The sequence below is a fragment of the Carettochelys insculpta genome, chromosome 28 (assembly GCF_033958435.1).
Source record: "Carettochelys insculpta isolate YL-2023 chromosome 28, ASM3395843v1, whole genome shotgun sequence".
In the NCBI taxonomy this organism is placed as follows: domain Eukaryota; kingdom Metazoa; phylum Chordata; order Testudines; family Carettochelyidae; genus Carettochelys; species Carettochelys insculpta.
In genome coordinates this window covers 2,429,235-2,449,466 of record NC_134164.1, presented here as the reverse complement: position 1 = coordinate 2,449,466, position 20,232 = coordinate 2,429,235, and the positions used below count along the sequence as shown (strand labels likewise).

Genomic DNA, 20,232 nt, shown 5'->3' with positions numbered 1-20,232 from the left:
GGGAGCGACTTGCTGTTGAGTCCGCCCCGTGACCCTGTCTGCAGCTGTGCCTGGCTCCCTTATTTCGATGTGTGCTACTTTGGCGTGTAGACGTTCCCTCGCTGCGCCTATTTCGATGTTGGGCTGAGCAACGTCGAAGTTGAACATCGACGTTGCCGGCCCTGGAGGACGTGTAGACGTTATTCATCGAAATAGCCTATTTCGATGTTGCTACTTCGAAATTAGCTATTTCGATGTAGCGTGCACGTGTAGACGTAGCCCTAGAGTGTCAGTAGTAGAGCTAGAATTGAAATTAAGGAGGGTCTAGTTCCTGGTTCTTTAAGTCTAGTAACACTACTTCCTCTCAATAATACAAACTTTTTCAAGTATCTTTTTGTGAACTGTTTGAAATAAGCACAATTAATAGTTATTTAGGAAAAAAATGAACAGCTAAAGAGTCAAGTATTCAGTTAATGAAAGTCTCCAGTTGTAACTGTTTATAAGGATCTAGCAATCAACTCTTAGCAGTTATTACTCAGTTGTCTAAGTCAATTGAAGTCCGTTTCGTTTCCATTCCCAAAAGGCTCAATTCTTGACCATGAACAAAGAGGGGTTATACCAACATACTGTTTTTCAGTATCAAATTGAAAAGGCAAACCTGTTAGCTATCAGCAAAACTAATCAGCCTATTCCTAACATTCAACTTCTGTTTTAATCTTATAAAGTTTGTAATGCTGTGGTGCCTCTGAACAATTACTTGTCTAGTTAAGGGTGTAGCACCTCAGAGATTTAGACAGATTTGGGCAACATGATTCAATTGATTTGAACATACTGGAAATTGTATGCCATTATATTAAGCAAGGAGAATATCATAAAATACTAGAATTGGGAGGTACCTCAGCTCATGGTAGTTCAGTTTTGCTGTATATAAATTTCCAGCAAAAGTCTTACTGACTGCACAAGAAGTACCTTCTTCGTCAAAGGCCGTGTCTACACTAGCCCCAAACTTCGAAATGGCCATGTAAATGGCCATTTCGAAGTTTACTAATGAAGCGCTGAAATACATATTCAGTGCCTCATTAGCATGTGGGCGGCCGCGGCACTTCGAAAGTGACGCGGCTTGTCCCAACGGGGCTCCTTTTTGAAAGGACCCCAGCTACTTCGAAGTCCCCTTATTCCCATCTGCTCATAAGAATAAGGGGACTTCGAAGTAGCCGGGGTCCTTTCGAAAAGGAGCCCCGTCTGGATGAGCCGTGCGGCGGTGAAGCACGTCAATTTCGAAGTGTCGTGGCCGCCCACATGCTAATGAGGCGCTGAATATGTATTTCAGCACTTCATTAGTAAACTTCGAAATGGCCATTTGCATGGCCATTTCGAAGAAGTTTTTGGCTAGTGTAGACATAGCCCCAGAGTGAGAAAGTTGCAGCGCAGTAAAATGTTGGTGTAGACAAAGTCTAAGACTCTGAAGGTACAGCTTTATGCATACAGTGTGTGTAGACCATCTGGCAAGTCTTTTAGAGTCTGCATCCAGTATAGCAGTTTGCATTTGAAGTACTTAGCTTTAATCTTCAAACTCAGATCTGCATTAATGCACTAAGTTTAAACGTATTTGTATTTCACTATTAGGGTCCTTGCTATTGCTCTTTGTATTCCCCCGGCTTTTCAAAACTGGCCAAAATCCCTAATTCTCAGTTCTATGCAATGCTGTAATTCATTGCACTAAAAGCTGAGCCTTTGTGATGCATTAAAGAGCTACGAGCATAGGGACTGTGTAAACATAACATTTCTGAAGCATGTGAATGCTGTAGAATAGAATAGAATCAAATACTGTTTGAAACACAAAATAGCTTTTTATATCAGACCAATACTGTGTTTGCATTCTGTATTTAATGGGATTGATTTTTCAGTTCTGAGCAGGATCTTTTTTTACTTATTAGTCACTAAGCTAGCTTTGTTTTCATATTTTTGGGGAGTAAAACAATCAAACATTTGACAGGCTCTGAGGACTGAGTGCATGTTTCTTGGAATGTTACATTTAGAATAACTATTGGACAACTTTAAATTACAAGGTTTATTTTATCATGTGTGACAAACTGTACAGTATGCAGAGTGAGTTCATACACCAAAGATATTACAAGCTAAGATCTTAATGATATTAAAAAAGGGGCTTCTAATGCATAAACCATGAGACTGAAGTTCATGTGGATTCATATGCCACTGGAACTCACAAGATGTCCTGTTTTTTTAATGCTGTAAATAGTACAGCAATCCTAAAGAGTTTTTTTTCCTCTCTACTCTTCTCCTGCAGCACCTAATTAAAATTTCTGAGCATCTACAGCTTGTATTTGGAGCAGTTATGAAAGTGTTTGTTTGCAGGTTTCTGACTTTCAGAATCGTGGTTGAGGAGAGGTAGCTTGTAATTTACTATTTCCTTGAGGGCCCCCCCCCCATTAATATGTTAAGCAGGGACACATCTGTGTTAAATTTTATCTGAACACTAGGAGGCCTTAGTGATGGAATTGTAGAAAAGCACATGGGGGAAAATCCTAATTGCTCTTTGATCTTTGAAATAAATCTGAATCAAATGATAAAAAGACATTGTCAGTGTGAAATTGTGCCATACGGTCTATTTTCCCCTTTGTAATGAATTGTGGCGTGGCTTGGCTTTCAAAGCTTTGGATGCATTTGGAAAATTTTGGTTGGCAGAGTAAACATCCAGTAAGTGCAGTTCAGACTTTTATTGATTATTATGTAATGGAAACTATAAAAGGATTCCATGAGCTAACCTTTCTTACTGGTTAAATTACTGTGTGCCTGTGTGTTATAATTGTCTACAAATTCACTGCCTTTCTTCCCTTAGCCTCAAGAGCTTGATCTGGTCAATATCATGCTTCTTTGTGCTAAAGTAGTTTGATATGAATGATAGCCAGAGCATTAACCTTTCCCCTTCTCATTTCTGAATGAGGTGCCTGATACGTCTAGTACGTGTCTGTTCTAGTGAAACTGGTTATTTTTGTAGTGGCATGAACTTTTTATTTTAAATTGCTGCTGGTTTATAACCTCTAACCAGTGGGTCTTAACCTGGGGCGCATGGGGGTGTGTGATGCTCTTTCTGGGGGTGTGAGACATGCCAGATTTTTTTAGACGGTAAATCATTGAATACATGAACTAAGCACAGGCACTTAAGTACAACTACTTTGTTTCATCAAACCTATGTATATATTAAAATTATAAATTTTTAACTGTTACAGTCATATGCAAACAAAATTATTTTAAAGTTTAAGCTAGTTGTAGTGAAGTTATCTCACTACAAAATACAGTGTACTGCCATATTGCGGGTTATTTCTTGACGCATGCGCGGATGATGTGGCAGTGCAGTGGCATTGTTTGAATTCAGTTAGCCGCTAACTGTCAGTGTGTCGGTTACAGTTTACTTCCACAGCAGAATTCCGCAACATCTCTGAGTAGTACTTGCATATTGGCTACTGTACTACTATTTGTGGCGAGTAATAACAAAACTATTTAAAATAAATTTAATATACATTTAAAAGTGTATAGCCCCCCAATCTCCATTTTTGATTTTTGTTCACGGGTGTGAGAATATGTTTTGAGAACCAAAGTGGGTTGTAGACTGCAGTAAACCTTAATCTAACCACTGCTCTAAACTTTCTGATCTTTGCAATGGCTAAACTGGACAATGAAAAGTAACATTTCAGTTAAGCTTAACCTCTGCATCCTTTCTTGAGAGTGAAATCTGTAAACCCCTCCAAATTAATTGTGGGTGCATATATGAGCAAGTAGATACTCACTCCTGTTAAGAGAAGTACACCATGATGAAATTAGTCCCTGAAGGAAAGTTTACGAAAAGTTATTTTTTTACAGAGAGGAAGCCGTGCTAGTCTATACACTATCAAAACAAAAAGCAGTCAAGTAGCACTTTAAAGACTAGCAAAATAACAAAATAAACTATTTTGCTGGTCTTTAAAGTGCTACTTGACTGCTTTTTGTTTTTATTTTTTTACTAGTATTAGAAGAGCTAAAGTTGAACTGGCTCAGAGTTCAGTAGAACAATTATAACTACTCTTCCACTGAGAACACAGAAAAACAAGTTTTCCTCTGAGACGTCAAATGGTTGATATATCTAGGACATCAGCAAGTTAGCAACAGTAAAGTGGGAAAGCAACATTAATAGAATTTTCTTCTCCAGAGAAATAATCGTAGTTGGTTTGTTTCTATGGAAGGCGGCGGGCAGGGGAAGGTGGGGAGACTGGGCAGGGCTTCACTTTTCCCTATTATTAGGCTATAGCCAGAAGCAAGATACTGAACAGACTGTTGCTTTGTTCAGAGGGATCTAGTGGGTAGTTGAACACTGACACCCATCTCATCTCACTTTTGTTACAAGTGTTCTTCTTTTGCTTAGAGGCTGTAAGGTAACTACTTCTCTTCTCTCCATCTTTTTCTTGTGCCGAATCTCCTTGATCAGCCTGATCTGTTTGAAGGGCATCATAATTATGGTGTGCAACTGTGTGGAGCAAGGGTGACACTTCGTATATTTATAATCTTGAAAATGAATATACTGCATTCATCAAGAGTACTTTTTACTGATTAACTTGCTTGTATTCATGCAGACTGAGCTAAATAATTGTCCTGCATAAAACAAAGTTTTCAAACTTATAAATGGTTTTCTAAGTATTAACTTAAATACATAGCTTTTATTAAAGTCACTGTCCACAAGGCACCATGAAGGTCTGTTTAAGATTTAGGTTTTGGTAAAGTAGAAGTGTTCTGAGTGTTTTGCTGAGATTTTATTTTCGTTCTGCCTTGTATTTAAGGATTGTTGAAGATTGGTTAAAGATTTAGCTGATTCCTACTTACTTTTAATAGAAAGTGGGGATGCACTTAAGATGACAACCTGCTTTCCTGTTGAAAGATTATTTTAACTGTGCCGTATAATTATAGCATTGCAAGTATACTCCATAATTCTTCATGCATAGTCATATTCATTTGCTGATTTCCCTGATAGTTTTGTGTGTGTGTGTGTGTGTGTGTGTTGGGGTGGGGGCACCTGCTGGCGGAGATTAAACATTTCAGGTGTTAATGGTTAACCTGATTCCTATAAATATTTTTCAGCACTTTGCATCCTTTGACTGACTGGAGTTTGTAGTTGGCAAGGGAAATCTAAAAATAGTGCATCCTCACAAAGATTTGACTATGAAGTTATTTCCAGTCAATTCTAATTTCTCTTATATTGTCAGCACTTTGTTCTAATGAAGACACTTCTATGTGCTCAAGACTATTCAGAGCTTTTAAATCCAAAGACTTGTTATTAACTTTAGTATTTTGTGGACTTTGGGCAACTCTTTCATGTATCATTCTGATTTTAGGATCTCAAATAGCTGAGGAATTTGGGGTAGTAAATGAATAATAAGGGTCTTCCAATTAAGTACCATTTAGAAAAAAGTTTTCATGCCTTTTAGTTTTTTTTCTGAAATCCAGATTGACTGCCATTGATGATGATGATGATGATGATTTTTTTTTTAAACCTAAGTAAGAAATTACCTTTCACAACCTCATAGAATCATAGAACAGGGGAACTGGAAGGGACCTAAAGAGGTCATCAGGTTTAGGCCCCTGCCCTCACAGCAGGGCCAAGTATACTATGTCATTATATACCATGATATAAACTGCATTTGGTTTTGAAGGTCATGCTTATGTGAGGGGATGTGAAATCTCCTGAGTTTTATGCTGTGTAGAAAACATTAGCTCATAAATTCAGAATTTTGCCAGGTCTAAATCATATCACTTTAGCTGTTGTTTGTTTAGTTTCCGCTGATGGAAATATTTTCCTCATACTTTGTTACCACTTTCAGTTTACTAGGTAACATGGTTGGGTTATTTTATGCCCAGTGAAAGACACGTTAAAATCTCTTTATACAATACACAATTCTGTGAGCACGCTGCTGTAATATTTGAAGTAGAGGTTTGTAGTATTCACAGAATAATTATATATTTGTTAAAATGTTTATACTTATGCCACTTAGGATAAAGGGTATAAAGAATGTTATCCCCTTTCGTCTTGAGAGTAAGTCAATTTCTAACTACTTTTAATTAGGACGAAACCACCTCAATAGAAATTCCGTGTATTTTTTTTTTTTTTGTCATGGAGTTCTGTAAGCTTTCTTCTGAATAATCTGTTACTAGCCACATTGGGGGTGGTGCGTGGGGTAGCAGTTGCTAAAAATTTCCAGTTTTCTTTCCAGAATTTTACTCACTTTGTTATTGGGGTGATATTTAATTCAGGCATCTCTATTCAAGCTCTTGCATCCAAGTGAGATGTTGGATAAATGAGGCACTCCAGCCATTTTACAACTAAAACAAAGTGTCTGAACTCACATGTTGTCAGAGGACTTTTTATTAGAATCTAAAGGCTGCCCTTATAGCAGATTTTCCTGTGCTATGAATTTCTTGTGAAATTTTTAAAGTGTTGGCAGTGTAAGGTGTTTTGAGCTCATCTTCATTAGTTATACTATCAATTTTTACTGTAATCCATTATTGCTCATTGCTAGTGGGGAAGATCTCTAGGTTCTCCTAAGTATTTAATATTCATATGAGCGTAGTGCTTAGAAACCCCTGTAAAGGACCAGAGCCTCATTATGCTAGGTTGCTTTACACATTTAATACAAATCCCTGCTCCCCAAAATTTATAATCTCAGCAATAATAAATTGAAATGGTCTGAATGTAATGTAAATGTTAATGTTTTAGTAAATGATTTTAAAGAAGAAAAAGATACTGTGGTATATTTTCTTAGTAGCTACTTCATTGCAGTATTTCATCTATTTTCATATGAGGTGATGTCAAATTAAACATTGATACAAAATAAATACTAAGCAAGACAGAATTAAATGGGGGTGTGTAGGAGCCTTTCATGCCACTTGCTGATAGAACTTCTTTTGCAGGTGAGACAGGCAACCAATCAAATTGTGATGAATTGTGCTGATATTGACATTATTACAGCCTCCTATGCTCCAGAGGGAGGTGAAGGTAAGAGCTACTCTTGATGCATTTGTTATGTTGCCTCATAATGCCTTTTGATGCTGTAAGTTCCATCACTCACAAGGTGAGCACTTGTATAACAGTTTCTTAGCTTTTGAACCAAACTCTAGTCTTTTGTGCATAGATTTTAAATGTGTAATATAGTGGATGTTCTTAATTTGGCAGATTCTTCATTGGGCTCCTAGCTGTGAAATGGTGGGGTGGAATCCAGGGTGCACATATAGAAAATGTTGGGTAGTAGGTATTTACTACGGTGCCAACCCTGAATAGGAAAGTGGTAGTAAAGAAGAGGTAGATACTCCATCTTTCCTTGCTATTGGATTCAAAAGGGATGCATAGAAAGAAGTCCTGTTATTTGAGTGTTAATTTAAATGGATGAATGAAAGAGCTGGGATTACAAATATTTTTGTATTTTTTGAGTTTATGCATTAGTCCAGGGCAGAAGTCTAGTTCCTCTACCTCTTGTGTAAAGGAGTTATTTTACATGTGCACACACACAAACTGTAACTTACTGTTTTTGCATTCAGCTCAGGGGATGTTTAAGGTTGACTGCTCTGATCCATTTGTTATGCCATAGATGTGCCATAGTGAGACCTGGTCTGTACTGAGGCTTGTGCAGTTCAACACAAATGACAGAACATGGGATAGCAATGCATGGAAACAAGGCATGGTAGAATCAAGGGGAAGATCAGTGCAGGACACATTCATGGGCTAAATAGGTTTGAAGGTGGGAAGAAGACACTGAAGATGTATGAGAATGTTCCAAGCACAGGGACACTGTGATTAGAAGGCATGAGTTTAACTGGATAGAGGAGACAATAGAGAGATGAAGAGGTCACCATTGAGAGGAAATAAAAACAGAAAAAGGTGGTGATGAAATTACATAAGGCTTTAAAAGTGAGGATTAGCACTTTCAATTGGTAGTAAAAGGCAAGAAGCCAGGGAAGAGGTTCAAGATTACAACGTGTATTACAGTGTCAAGGTAGCGAGAGATGATTTCAGCAATGGTATTTTAAATAGACTGCAGGGTGGGGAGAAATTGTAGTTATGAAAGCATAAGATGACCTAGGTTTAGAAAATATGCGGTAGATTTACAAAATGAGGGAGAGTAACAGAGAGGTAGCCATGTTAGTCTGTATTCTAACAACAGAAGTTGAAGCTTAACATTCCCTTGAGTAGGTTCTAACAGGAAGAGCTTATGCCCCTTTGGCAGTGATGTATCAGGAGAGGATTTACTACATTATACATCAGAAATGTAGGCTTTTGCACACCCAGAGGACCATCTATAAGCAGGCTGTGTTTTTAAAATGGTTTGATTTTTGTCTCTGGTGTGGTGGTATTTATAGCAAACATTAAGAATGTAACCAGAGTACCCCCCAGAGTTGGCTGTGAACAGCTGAATAGTGCCCAGTCAGACAGGGATCTGGGCAGTAAGGAAGTGGCATTCAATGTCTGTGTTTTGAGAAAGTGGAACTTCATGCCGGAAGTGGAGCAGGCAGCGAAAGAAAAGGCTGTGGCACAGGGAGCCTTTCCAAACAGTTTGGAATCTGTCCATTGAGCCTGATGGTCGGAGAATGCTGTGTTAGCTGTTCCAGATGCAAAGTATAATTCAAGCTGTTGGATTGTACCGACTCTTGCATACTCTGTAGATTCACAAACATTTTATCCCCCAGAAAACATTGCACACTGTGTCATTAGGGATCTTCAGTCTCAGTAGATGCACTGTCATTGCTAGGCATTCCTGAAGCTGTGCATCATGTTGGTGGGGAGGAGATGGAGAGAGAGAGATGACAGCGGCAGGGAATGTAGAATTTTTCCTGTCTAGTAAAACCACCATGTATTCATGCTGCTTCTTGAAAAGTCTGCTTTAAGTACTGGGGAAATGGCAGGCACAAAGAGGAAAAGCTGAATCACATCACCAAAAATTTTGTTTTTCCCATAAAATGAAAGTGAAGCCCAAGAGGTACAGAATCTTGCACCTCCTGTTTTTGGTTTATTTCTGCGCATTTTTCCTATTTTGAAATGAACCTTTTATAGAGTTTCCCTCTGACCTTGATTTCATATTATTTCGTTGGTGGTATTCTTACTGGATAGCTTAGAAATACCAGGAGCAGAACTTAATATAGGAAATGATCATTTAAAATAGTTGTATGTTCTGACCATCTGTAGTAAAATAGAAAATAATTTTCTGTGGCTAAAACATTTCATCCTGAATTTTAATTACTTAAATTTGGTTTTAAATCTGTCAGAATATGCATACATTTCTTGAATTGTAGAAGCGAAAATTCATAGCTTCGTTACATAGAAAATGTATTTCTCTCAAGATTTATTCTTACACTGTTTCTTTATAGGGTTAAGGTATTTAATTCAGTTTGGTAGGCTGCCAGAAAGTAATGGCTTCAAAAGTAAAATTGCATGGAACTGGCAGACCATTTATAGAGGTTCTTTTCTGGCACCTGTTGCTGTTACTTAGAAGTCTGTCTTACTAGTGCTTCTATTGTTGTTATGTGCATTGCTTTTAAGTGGTATTTTTATTTGTGATCATACAAATACTGTGCTAGAAAGAGATTCAAATATAAAACAAATTGCTATTTTTCTTACTGATAGAAACATCTTACGAGGCTCTATAAATATGGTATATTAGATTTTAAAACAAAAATTATAAGATATGTCTGCCAATTATTCATGCATGATTACCTCAAAAATTAATCCTGATTTAAAATTAATCTTCAGGTTTTAATCAAACTGTTAAACAGTGGAATTCTGATTGAAATTTATTACATATTTTTGGATGTTCTACATTTTCAAATACACTGATTTCAATTACAATATAAAATATAAAGTGCTCAATTAATATTTTATTACAAAATTTTGCACTTAAAAATAAGACAGTATTTTGCAGTTCACTTTATACAAGTACTGCAGAGCAAGCTGTTTTTCTTGAAAGTGCAACTTATAATTGTTTTATTATGTAACTGCATAGGTGATATTATTGTAAACAAGAAGTGGGCAGCATTATCTCCTGTAAATGCAAACAAATTTGAGCAACTGGCTGAACAAGAAGTAGGAATGAGTACACTGTAGGCTTTAAAGTTCTACATTTTTTATTTCTGAATGCAGTTATTTTCCTAGATAATTCTCCATTTGTAAGTTCATTTTTGTGATCGAGATTTCACTACAGGACTGAAGTGAATTGAGTCTTTTGTTTTTTACAGTGCAAATATTTGTGATAAAAATAAATATGAAATTAGCACTGCACACTTGTGGTTGCCAGATAGTAATGGCTTCCAAAGTAACATTGCATAGAATTGGCAGACCATTTACAGAGGTTCGTTTCTAGCACCTGTTGCTATTACTTAGTCTAATTTATTAGTGTTGCTAATTGTTTTGTAACTGAATTAAACATGTTTGAAAATGTAGAAAGTATCCAAAATATTTAAATGGTTTTCTATTATTGCTTAACAGTGCAATTAATTGTGATTAACTTTTTAAATAGTCTTAATAGGAATCTTTGTAAGATCTATAAACTTTCTCTTTTATAGACTACAGTAAGTATTTGCTGTCCATTTTAATTCTATAACTCTGGGAGAGAATTTCTGCTTGGTGTATGAGCTCTTAAATATGAGAAGATATTGTCATATGTCGTTTTAAAGTGTGGTTCTACTCTGAGAAGTAACCGTGTAGAAAGAACACCTTTCTCAACAAATCTGCTCTCCTTGCCTATGTCTACACTAGAGAGTTTTGTAGCCAAAACTTGCGGAGTGCCTACACACAAAATATGTTTTGTCGACAAACTGTTGACAGAAAAGCTGTGTAGACGCTTCGGGCGGCCCTTTTGTCGCCAGAGCAGATCAAAAGATTGATCTGCTTTTATGTGTAGATGCCATCTGTCGGCAGAAGTTTTGTCAGAACGTCTCTTCTGACAGTAACTTCCATAGATGCTTTCAGTATAGACGTAACCCTTGTGAATAGAGGCAGTTCTCCTGAAAAACTGTTTGTTTTTTTTATTACTAATTCCTATAAGTCCATTTTATTCTTTTACGTACATATTCTTTTATCTACATAAAAGAATAAATAGATGTAAATCAGACATCAGGAACGGTAACATACAAAAACCTGTAGGAGAACACTTGAATCTCCCAGGACACTCAGAAACAGATTTAAAAGTAGCAGTCCTACAACAAAAAAAAAAAACATTTCAAAAGTAAAATGGAAAGGGAAATTTCAGAGCTGCAATTCATTTGCAATTTGATTTCATCAACCAAAGATTGAACAGAGACTGGGAGTGGTTGGTCCATTACAGAAGCAGTTTCTCCACTCTTAATGTGCACACCTCCATATTAGCAACTGACAATGGGCACATCTCCCTTGACTGAACTGACTTGTTTTCTCCTCTCTTGATGTTCACAACTCCACATTAACTGCCGATAATGGGCCATATCCCCCTTGACTGAATAGACCTTGTCAGCTCTGGCCCTCCCTTTTACTGAGACTCCCCTTTAAATCCTCCTCTGAAACCCCACACCCACTCATGCATTTGATGAAGCAGGTCTTTGCCCACAAAAGCTTATACTCCAAAATATATGTTAGTCTGTAAGGTGCCAGAGGGCTTTCTGTTGTTTTTGAAGATACAGGCTAACTCTGCTATCTCTCTGATACTATATTACTAGAAATAGTAATTGAAATTCTACCTGGTAGCTGTGAACTTGCCAGGTACATTACACTGGAACTATGATACTTAGTTTAGAATTAGTCTGAATTTTCTGTTGCAAACTTTTCATGTCAGTGTTTTTTCTTTCATGACTGGACCAATGTGTTGCCTTCTAGATTCCTGATCTTACACTTTTGGGGATTTGTTTGTGGCCTGATGTTTACTATGCACGTCCAGCTAATTCTGGTTATTGTGGATAGTTATGCATTAGCCACATTCATTACCTTTGTTCAGATGAATGGTCATGATCAGCTAAATGAATGATTCAGAACACAAGTATAAGTAGTTGGCTTTTTAAGTAAATTTCAGAGGATTGTATTTTACTCATATTTAATAATGGGCATCAAGTAAAACAAAAAGCAGTCAAGTAGCACTTGAAAGACTAGCAACATAGTTTATTAGGTGAGCTTTCGTGGGACAGACCCACTTCTTCAGACCATAAATCTGCATTTTAAGGAGGTATGAAATTATCTGTGGAAGTCATAATCATTGGCTAATTTTTCACCTTCGTGTCGCTTGGAGAGCATTTTGGGTATTTCATAGGTTACAAGCAAGTCATTTATTGAAGACATGGATGTCGAGGTGCGTGGAGGATAATCAGTAATTTCTACATGCAGAATTGCAAACAGATGTAATGTTGTCTATGAATTTTTCCAAATAGAGTGAACACTGCCCTTCTGTTTTAGTACTAGCTTTTTCTGTATGCGTTTTTTGGAAAAAAAAAATGTTGCAGATGATTCTTTATTTGCATTTTTTTTTCCTGCTTGATATTTTCTACTTCAGCCTTTTCGGTCCCACAGGAAGTTAGTGAATTACTATTAGGATCCAGGACCTGATTAAGGTATTCCTAAATCCCCAGCTTCTGATGTCAGTATTGTTATATCAGAATCTCAGCTGTCATTTAAAAATAAAAATGAAGTTTCTAGTAGCTGGGAAAAGCTTGGCAATATGCAGTAATAACTGCTTGAGTCTGCAGATAATTTGAACTGAGAGTTGTACGAACCATCTTGTGCATTTCAACATGGTGTTAACTGCAAAACCTAATGCTCTGAAAGGGCCTATCAACATCACCTTCATAGATGGCTTTTTATATGGCCACAAGGTATCCTGGGCTATACGGTACGTCTGCACTGCACAATGGACCTGAGTGTTTGGCACTCTGGTTATCTTACCTGAGTATGAGCTGTTTCCACTGCGGAGCTTTACTCCCATTTCTGTTTTTGTAATTGCCTCTGTCTGTCTATATGTGTATGTGCACTGACACACTCAGGGATTCTTTCCCAGTTAATTGTATCAATTGCCCAAGAACTTGTTTGGCCTTTGGAGGTGGAGAGGGGGAATTATTGGAAAGGCATTGGAGCATTATCAGCTCTGGAATGATTGGGTCCCTTCTCACTGCAAAGTGAGTGAGTTCTAGGCCTTGCTAAAGTAGATTGGGTAAGCACAGATTTCAAATACAATGAAACATATGCCTGAGGATGGATCGTAGCAAGGCTTGGCCAAAAATACATGTAGGAGCACGTGCTAAAACTACAGACATACTCAGTGTCCTGAGCAGTGGGGCTCTGTGATGCCTGAGTATTTTTGTAAAGGAGAAAGTAGTACTTTTATTTAGTTCAGTTGCACAGAGACCACTGAAATAGGAAAATTTCCAGAAAACACTCAACCAAAACCACATTATTGAGGTTAGTGATTGATGCTTATGACTGAGGAGGTACAAGATGTCACTTCATATTTATGAGAATCAACCTCTTGTACCTATCAAAACAAAAAGCAGTCAAGTAGCACTTTAAAGACTAGCAAAATGGTTTATTAGGTGAGCTTTCGTGGGACAGACCCACTTCTTCAGACCATAGCCAGACCAGAACAGACTTTTGTACCTCTTGTAACAAACCCTCTTGTACCTGTGAAACTTAAGTTCCACAAGAGCGTAGATGAGAAGTCTTGACTTCTCTTCCTGCGTGGGCAGGTGGCTTTGGCACACCTTTAATGAAAGGCTGAGGTTTCTCCCCACAGTGCTAGCAACAGCGTTTAAAAATAGTTCCCAGCACAGTTTTGGGAAACACTGTGCTTGTCAGAACTCGAAAGATGATGGTTCTGAGCTTGCCTAAACCATTTTATTGACTCCTTTCCCTAGAACAGGTTGTTTTGTAGTTAAGCGCGAATATAAATGTTTAAAACATGGAACCTGGTGACCCCATTTACCCATGCTTTAAACCAATATTAGCCAGAATAGCTAACAAATGATTTTGATAACACTTGGAGCCAATTTACTGTGCTGGACTACATCATACTATAAGTGATTGGAACTTCAGTTAGAATTGTAATGGTTAGTCTCTCTCCATGCTGGTCCATAACTTTTATTAAAGGCATTTCACCATGAAACTGGTTTATGCTGTACCCAAAGAGCTAGATGTCCTACAGAAGAGGAAGACACAGGTCATATCCTGAGGAGCATACGTTTAAAACCATTCAGATTAAAATTTTTTTTCCTGAAGATGTAGGTGGAGTCATAGTATAAGCATGGCCAGAATGATGGGTTGCTACAGTTTGAACTCTGGCCAAAATCTGAGGCCATTGACATTGGTGGCAAACATTCCCAAGTTGATTTTGAGGGCAGAAGGGGGGAATGTGACTCTGTATGCCATTATAAAGGCCTTTGAATATTTTCTAAGAGAATTTAGATCTGGGGCGAATTCCCGTCCAACTAAACCTGCTTGTTACAGTTTGTGCTGTTAAACTCGGTGAAAGATTATTAATGTTTGCGGCAAACAGGATGATCAAGGAAGCTTTTTAATTTTTAGCTCTGTAAACACCTCTGAGCATCTTGCTTCACTAGGGAAGGGTATCTAATGCATTTTCGTGGATTGAGGTAAGCCCTGTGAGGTATAGGAGCAGTAGAGCCTAGGATTTACATCAAATAGCTAGCGTGTGTTAAACTGTCTTTTCTGCGCTAGTATTTTAACACATCTTTTTTCCCCTCCAACTGAGGATAGTGATTCTAGTGAGTGTAGGGAGAAGCATCTTTTACAGCCAGCTTGATTCTGAACATGTATAGTTCTGTTTCTTGCATTTGGCTATTTTTCCTCACCGTGACACTAGATTGGACTTACTGCTTTAAAAACTTTGGTCAAGATCTAGACTTCTATATTCCATGCTACTCAGTTGGCGTAATTAATTGGCATGATCATCTGCATACTGTGCAATTCCAAGAATTGCTTGGTAGCAATGCAGTAATTTATTTAAAATACTGTATGTGCTTAATAGAAGAGCGATGTTAAATATTTAGTGCCTTGTATTTTGGAAACTCTGCTGGATCTTCTTTTAATGCTCTTTTCCAAAGAAACAGAGCTAACAACTTGTGCCTGTTTTCTCATGCTGTTGGGTCCAGTGCATATACTAATGTGCTTACCAAAATATTGTAGACTGTATTCTAAGGCTAGAGTACTTGTGAGCTGGGCAATCACTGATTTATTCATACTTTGCTGACTCTGACATCTTGGAGTCTTCAATGAGCATCTTTAATACTGTAATTTAGTGTGATTCTTGGCTTGATAGAAATGCAATTATCTCTTGTCTTTTAACATAAAAGATGCATATGGAAGCCAGAGTTTGAGAGGTTGGGAGTAGACATTTGATTTGATACCAAGTCACCAAGAATTCTGTTGTGTGCATTTTTGAACTACTAACTGAATAAATTCTCGTTACCCACATAGATCTTAATCTGTTATTTTAAAAAAAGTAAGTTAACCAAAGGACATTTGTGATAGCAAGCGAGGCTGTTCTTGAGTCTTGTGATGTTTAAAGCCTTATTTTTAGTTGCAGACGCCTTCTGCAATCATCAAAACAGCCCCTCTAAACAATCAAGCGCTAAGGGCCTGTGCACACTGCAGTGGAAAGTAATATTGGAGACAACCCTGTTCAAACTGTGTTAGACCACCCTCTGCCCTGCACAGTTAACCACTTTTAAGTGCTGTTGTGAAATAACAGTTGTGAACTCCATGTGTCCACAAGGTTTCTTCCTGTGCAAGCTGAAGAAGAAAACCAAGAAGCTGATTTGCTTATGTATTTACCATGGTAAAAGCGGTTGCCCAATATTTTTCATGTACAGGCAAGAAATAATTTAAAACCACACCAAATGTCAGTGCGAAGTCCATTTGTGTAGTGATTTAGAACCTTCAGGGAGAAAATAAATTAAGAAATGAAATATTTGGTGTTGACTTTGGCAATGATCTGCATGCTTTATGCATGCTGCCAGGTCCTTCCCTCAGTTTAGTAGGGAAGCTGTGGATCTGCTGGTTCACTTGACTTCATGATCAGCCCCCTCAGAGGTTATGAAAAGACTTCTGCTTTGCCACAACTCTGTATGGAGAGCATAGGATTCTTTTGCTGAGTTCTGATCCAGACCTCCCATTCTGGTTTCTTAGCTCTTTGTTTAGCCTCTCTCCTCAAGCTGACATACAGCTGGTCAACTTGGAGTCATTTGCTGGTCCCTGTGGTGGGTGACATACTTTCCTGGCAGCGAAATGTCTGAGGCAGATGTTCAGCCTCTTCCTCCTCATTTGGCAGGTTGCTGGTGTTCTGTCTTACTACGCCAGGTTCATTTTCCATTGGAATCTAAAGATAGCAAGGGTCAAAATCCAGTAAGTCTTATTTAGGGATGCAGTCGCCAGCCAGGTTTGCTCCCTGATGTTACCACAAAGTTCATTATTTTGCCTTGTTGTGCAGCCCTCCACACGCCCAAATGCAGGCTTGCCGACAGGGAGGGCAAGGGGGGCAATTGCTGTGGGGTCCAGTGTTTCAAAGGGGCTCAGAGCTCCCAGCTGCTGGTGTTACTGTATCAGTGGCGGCTGGAGGCTCGGGCCACTTTGAGCTGCAGCTGGAGCACCATGCGGTGCTGTGGGTGGGGAAGACATGACACAGCACTGTGATCTGGGCAGTGCTAAGGGCTGACTGCCATTGGCCCCACCCTTTCTGAGGACATGGAGCTGCCATCCCCCAGCTTGCACAGGGATCCATAGTGGCTGTCAGCCCCAACCCTGGCCAACAGTGGCTGTCAGCCTGGCTGCCCAGAAGTCCTGCAACATCCTATCTAGTATGTTTCAACATGCAGCTTGTTGGTGATGGCTCCTTTGCTTTCTCCATTTCCTCTAAAACTATTAGAATAGAAAATTCTAATCACTCATTTTTGATGACCTTTGGTCCAAAGGACATCATTCATGTCTTTTTTATGTTTTTAAAAATACTAGGTCTGTTTTGAGTGTTTTGAGCTGAAGAACATAGACAGTTTAAAATAATGGAAGTGCAATACACAGATGTTACATTACGCCAACTATAATTTTTTCTTTTGGGATTGAGTCACTGCTATGTTTCTTTCCACTTAAAATTGTTTTATGTTGAGGGCTTGTTTTGTTCAGTTTCTCACTTTTGCCATCAATGCTGCATAATTCCTGAGTAAAGATGGAGCAAGCAGGGAAGAGTGAGTGTATTCATACAATTTTTTATATTTCCATTTTGTCGACAGATTGGTATTTACTCTGGATGACTTTCAAGCCAAAATAATGCACTATTTTAGAAATGGACCAACTTTGTTCTCTTCTCTAATATTTTATAGTAGGGTAAACTCAAGCACTTTTTCAGTGAACAGTAGTCCTGAAAAAGGCATTTTTCCTAGTAGTTTCTGGCTTGTGAAAATGAACTTGAGTATTCTGAGGTTGTGTCTAAAAATACATTTCTGGAAATTACCAACTTGCCACAAAATATGACCCTAGAAAAAGAGGTCATTCTGTAATAATTCAAAATTGAAGTCCATCTTTTTTTGATATAGGTCATGATGAATCAAGGGTCCATGTAATGAGAATGGATGCCGTAGCATGTTCCTTTTTTTTGACAACAGAGATATAGCTCTCTGTCTGTATTCTATCAAAACAAAAAAACAGTCTTGTAGCACTTTAAACACTAACAGAATAATTTATTAGGTGATGAGCTTTCGTGGGACAGACCCACTTCTTCAGATCATAGCCTTACCAGAACAGACTCAATATATGAAGCACAGAGGTTTTGCCAAACTTGATAACAATTTTTCTCATTTATCAATGTTGATAACAATTTTTGGACCTCTTTTTTTAATGTGTTCATAGCTCACATAGTACAGCAGATTTCTTGTATAACCCTTTTCTTATTTTTCTTCTTTAAAAATTAATCTTAGAAGATTAACTAAATGTTTATTAGTAAACCCACAACTATGCTTCAGTATATGTAACACTGTGTATGCACATAATGTGTTGAATGGAAACTTACCAGCTGAGAACATAGGACAGTATTAAAAATAGCGTTCATCTCTTGCTTACAAACAGCTCTGCATTTCTCAAAGCCTGTTAGTGATGGATTATTTGTGTGGACTCAGAGTGGAGTGAAGAGGGTCTAGGATCTCACCTTAAAAGCTGTAGCAGTTTTACTGGGCAAAGAGAGCTGGATACAGCAGTTCCCTCCAGAAACAGGAAATGCCCCTCACAGAATTGGTTAGAAAGGAGGAAGAAGCAATACAAGGTTCTCCCTAAGTATTGAGCACACTGCGCATCAGGGGGTGAGCTTGGTAGCTGAATTCTGATTTCCATTCTCAGTTTGGCCTGCATTTGTTAATTTACCAGTAAGCATTTTTACTTTATTTCAGGTAATAGATTTTGATTACAGTCGTACCAGCTCTAATTAGAACTGGGAGCCCTTTTGTTTGCTGCTTTACAAATCTAAATAAAGACAAGGTCCCTGTTCCTGAAGACTTGAGTTTCATTTTCATAGAGTTAGAACCTGCTTAGAAAAATTGGATGTTGTTTTTTTCAAATTGAGATCTAGGAGCTTCTGAAACAAGTTGTTGTTGTTGTTTTCTTTTTTTTTTTTCAATACCATGCTGTGGAAAATTAGGTAAAAGTAAATATCTAATGAACTAGTTTTTCCTCTTGTTCTCTAATACTGCTGCATGTCATGTTAAATGAGAGATGTCAGTTGGTGTTTCATTCTGCGTCAGGAGAGCAGTATTCAAGTGCGACCGATGTACTCGGTGCTGCTCAGGAGGCAGACGGTCCTTGTCCCAAAGAGTTTAAAATCTAACCATATGGCTCACATTGCTTTTGTTGCGAAGCAATTCAGCGGCTCAGCCTTTGCAAATCTATGCAAGTGCAGCATTCCTGTGGAGTGTGCGTGGGAAGAAGTTGAGGGTGGGAGCTTAGAGTGAAATCTGTGTGGGAACCCTGTGACCCCCATTTAAATGTGTTTTCATTGGTTGTCTTGGGCATGAGTACAGAGCATTGAACTTTGTCAAAGTGTGGTATTTCTTCATGTATTTAGGTGTATGCAGTTTTTTCTTAATTGAACTCTTGATTAGTGATTACAGCATTTTAATAAGTTCAGATGGATTCATTTCACTGAAGTAGGAGCATAAAGTGCTTTTGAATTACGGAAGCATTCTAGGCTCTTGTATCAACCAAGTGCTCTTTCCGTTTCAGAAATACATGCCACAGGATTCAATTATCAAAATGAAGATGAGAAAGTAACTCTCTCCTTTCCCAGCACTCTACTAAAAGGTAAGAGGTGGTTCCAAGGTCTCAGCATATGTCTACACTGCAAAATTGTCAGCTTAAGTTAATTCAACATGTAACCCCCACAGCAGTTAAAACATTGTTTCATTTCTACACTGTGCTCATTCTGTTGTCTTCGCACATCCTCACCAAGAGCGCTTTCACTGACTTCACTGTGTCTGGCATGGTTTTCACTGACAGCTAGAGCCCTGCCCCCTGGGAGTTGACAGCTGGAGTCCCCTCAACCCTCTCCCCGCAAAAAGCACTGGGGCTCCAGCTGTGAAACCGCTGTATGTACTTGGATAGCCAACAGGAAATGTAGGTAACACAGTATCTACACAAACACTGCATTGCTTACATTAACTTCAGCTCTACACCCCTCACAGAGGGGCAGGTAAGTTGGTGTAGTAGACAGTATACACTGGGGCGGGGAATGCTGCTTTTGGTTCAGACAATTGCTAAGATAGACAAGCTGATTTATAATTACAGGAGGTATCGCTGCTCACTTTTTTACAATGTCATCTGGCAATGAGAATATGTATTGTTACAGCTAGTGGAGGAAGGTATTTACGTGCCAAATACACTAACCTTTTGTATGCCCCTTCTTCCTTTGATTTGTGGGTTCTAAAGTTTTAAACAGTTTTGGTTTTGAGGACATTTCTATTTAAAAACAAAAAAAACCAAACTCTCTACATCTGTAAGTTGCACTTTCATGGTAAAGATTACAATAAAATACTTATACAAGTTGAATTGAAAGATACTATTTTTTGTTTTTTACAATGGAAATATATAATAAAATATAAAGTGAGCACTGTACACTTTATATTCTGTTGTAATAGAAATCAGTATATTTGAAAATGTAGAAAAATATAAAATTGGTTTTCTATTATTTTTAGTCAATTAGAACTGTGATT

General features: G+C 38.1%; 1 protein-coding gene across 2 annotated transcripts in view; it reads left to right on the top strand.

Moving 5' to 3' along the window:
• NPEPPS (aminopeptidase puromycin sensitive) overlaps window positions 1-20,232 on the top strand; it is a 57,642-nt gene that overhangs the window by 6,583 nt on the left and 30,827 nt on the right. The window contains exons 2-3 of one of the 2 annotated variants that reach the window (XM_074978826.1): window positions 6,937-7,021; window positions 19,247-19,324. In XM_074978826.1, coding sequence (XP_074834927.1) covers window positions 6,937-7,021; window positions 19,247-19,324 — 163 coding nt within the window. The remainder of the gene's footprint in view (window positions 1-6,936; window positions 7,022-19,246; window positions 19,325-20,232) is intronic. The other variant, XM_074978827.1, reaches the window with a different exon arrangement.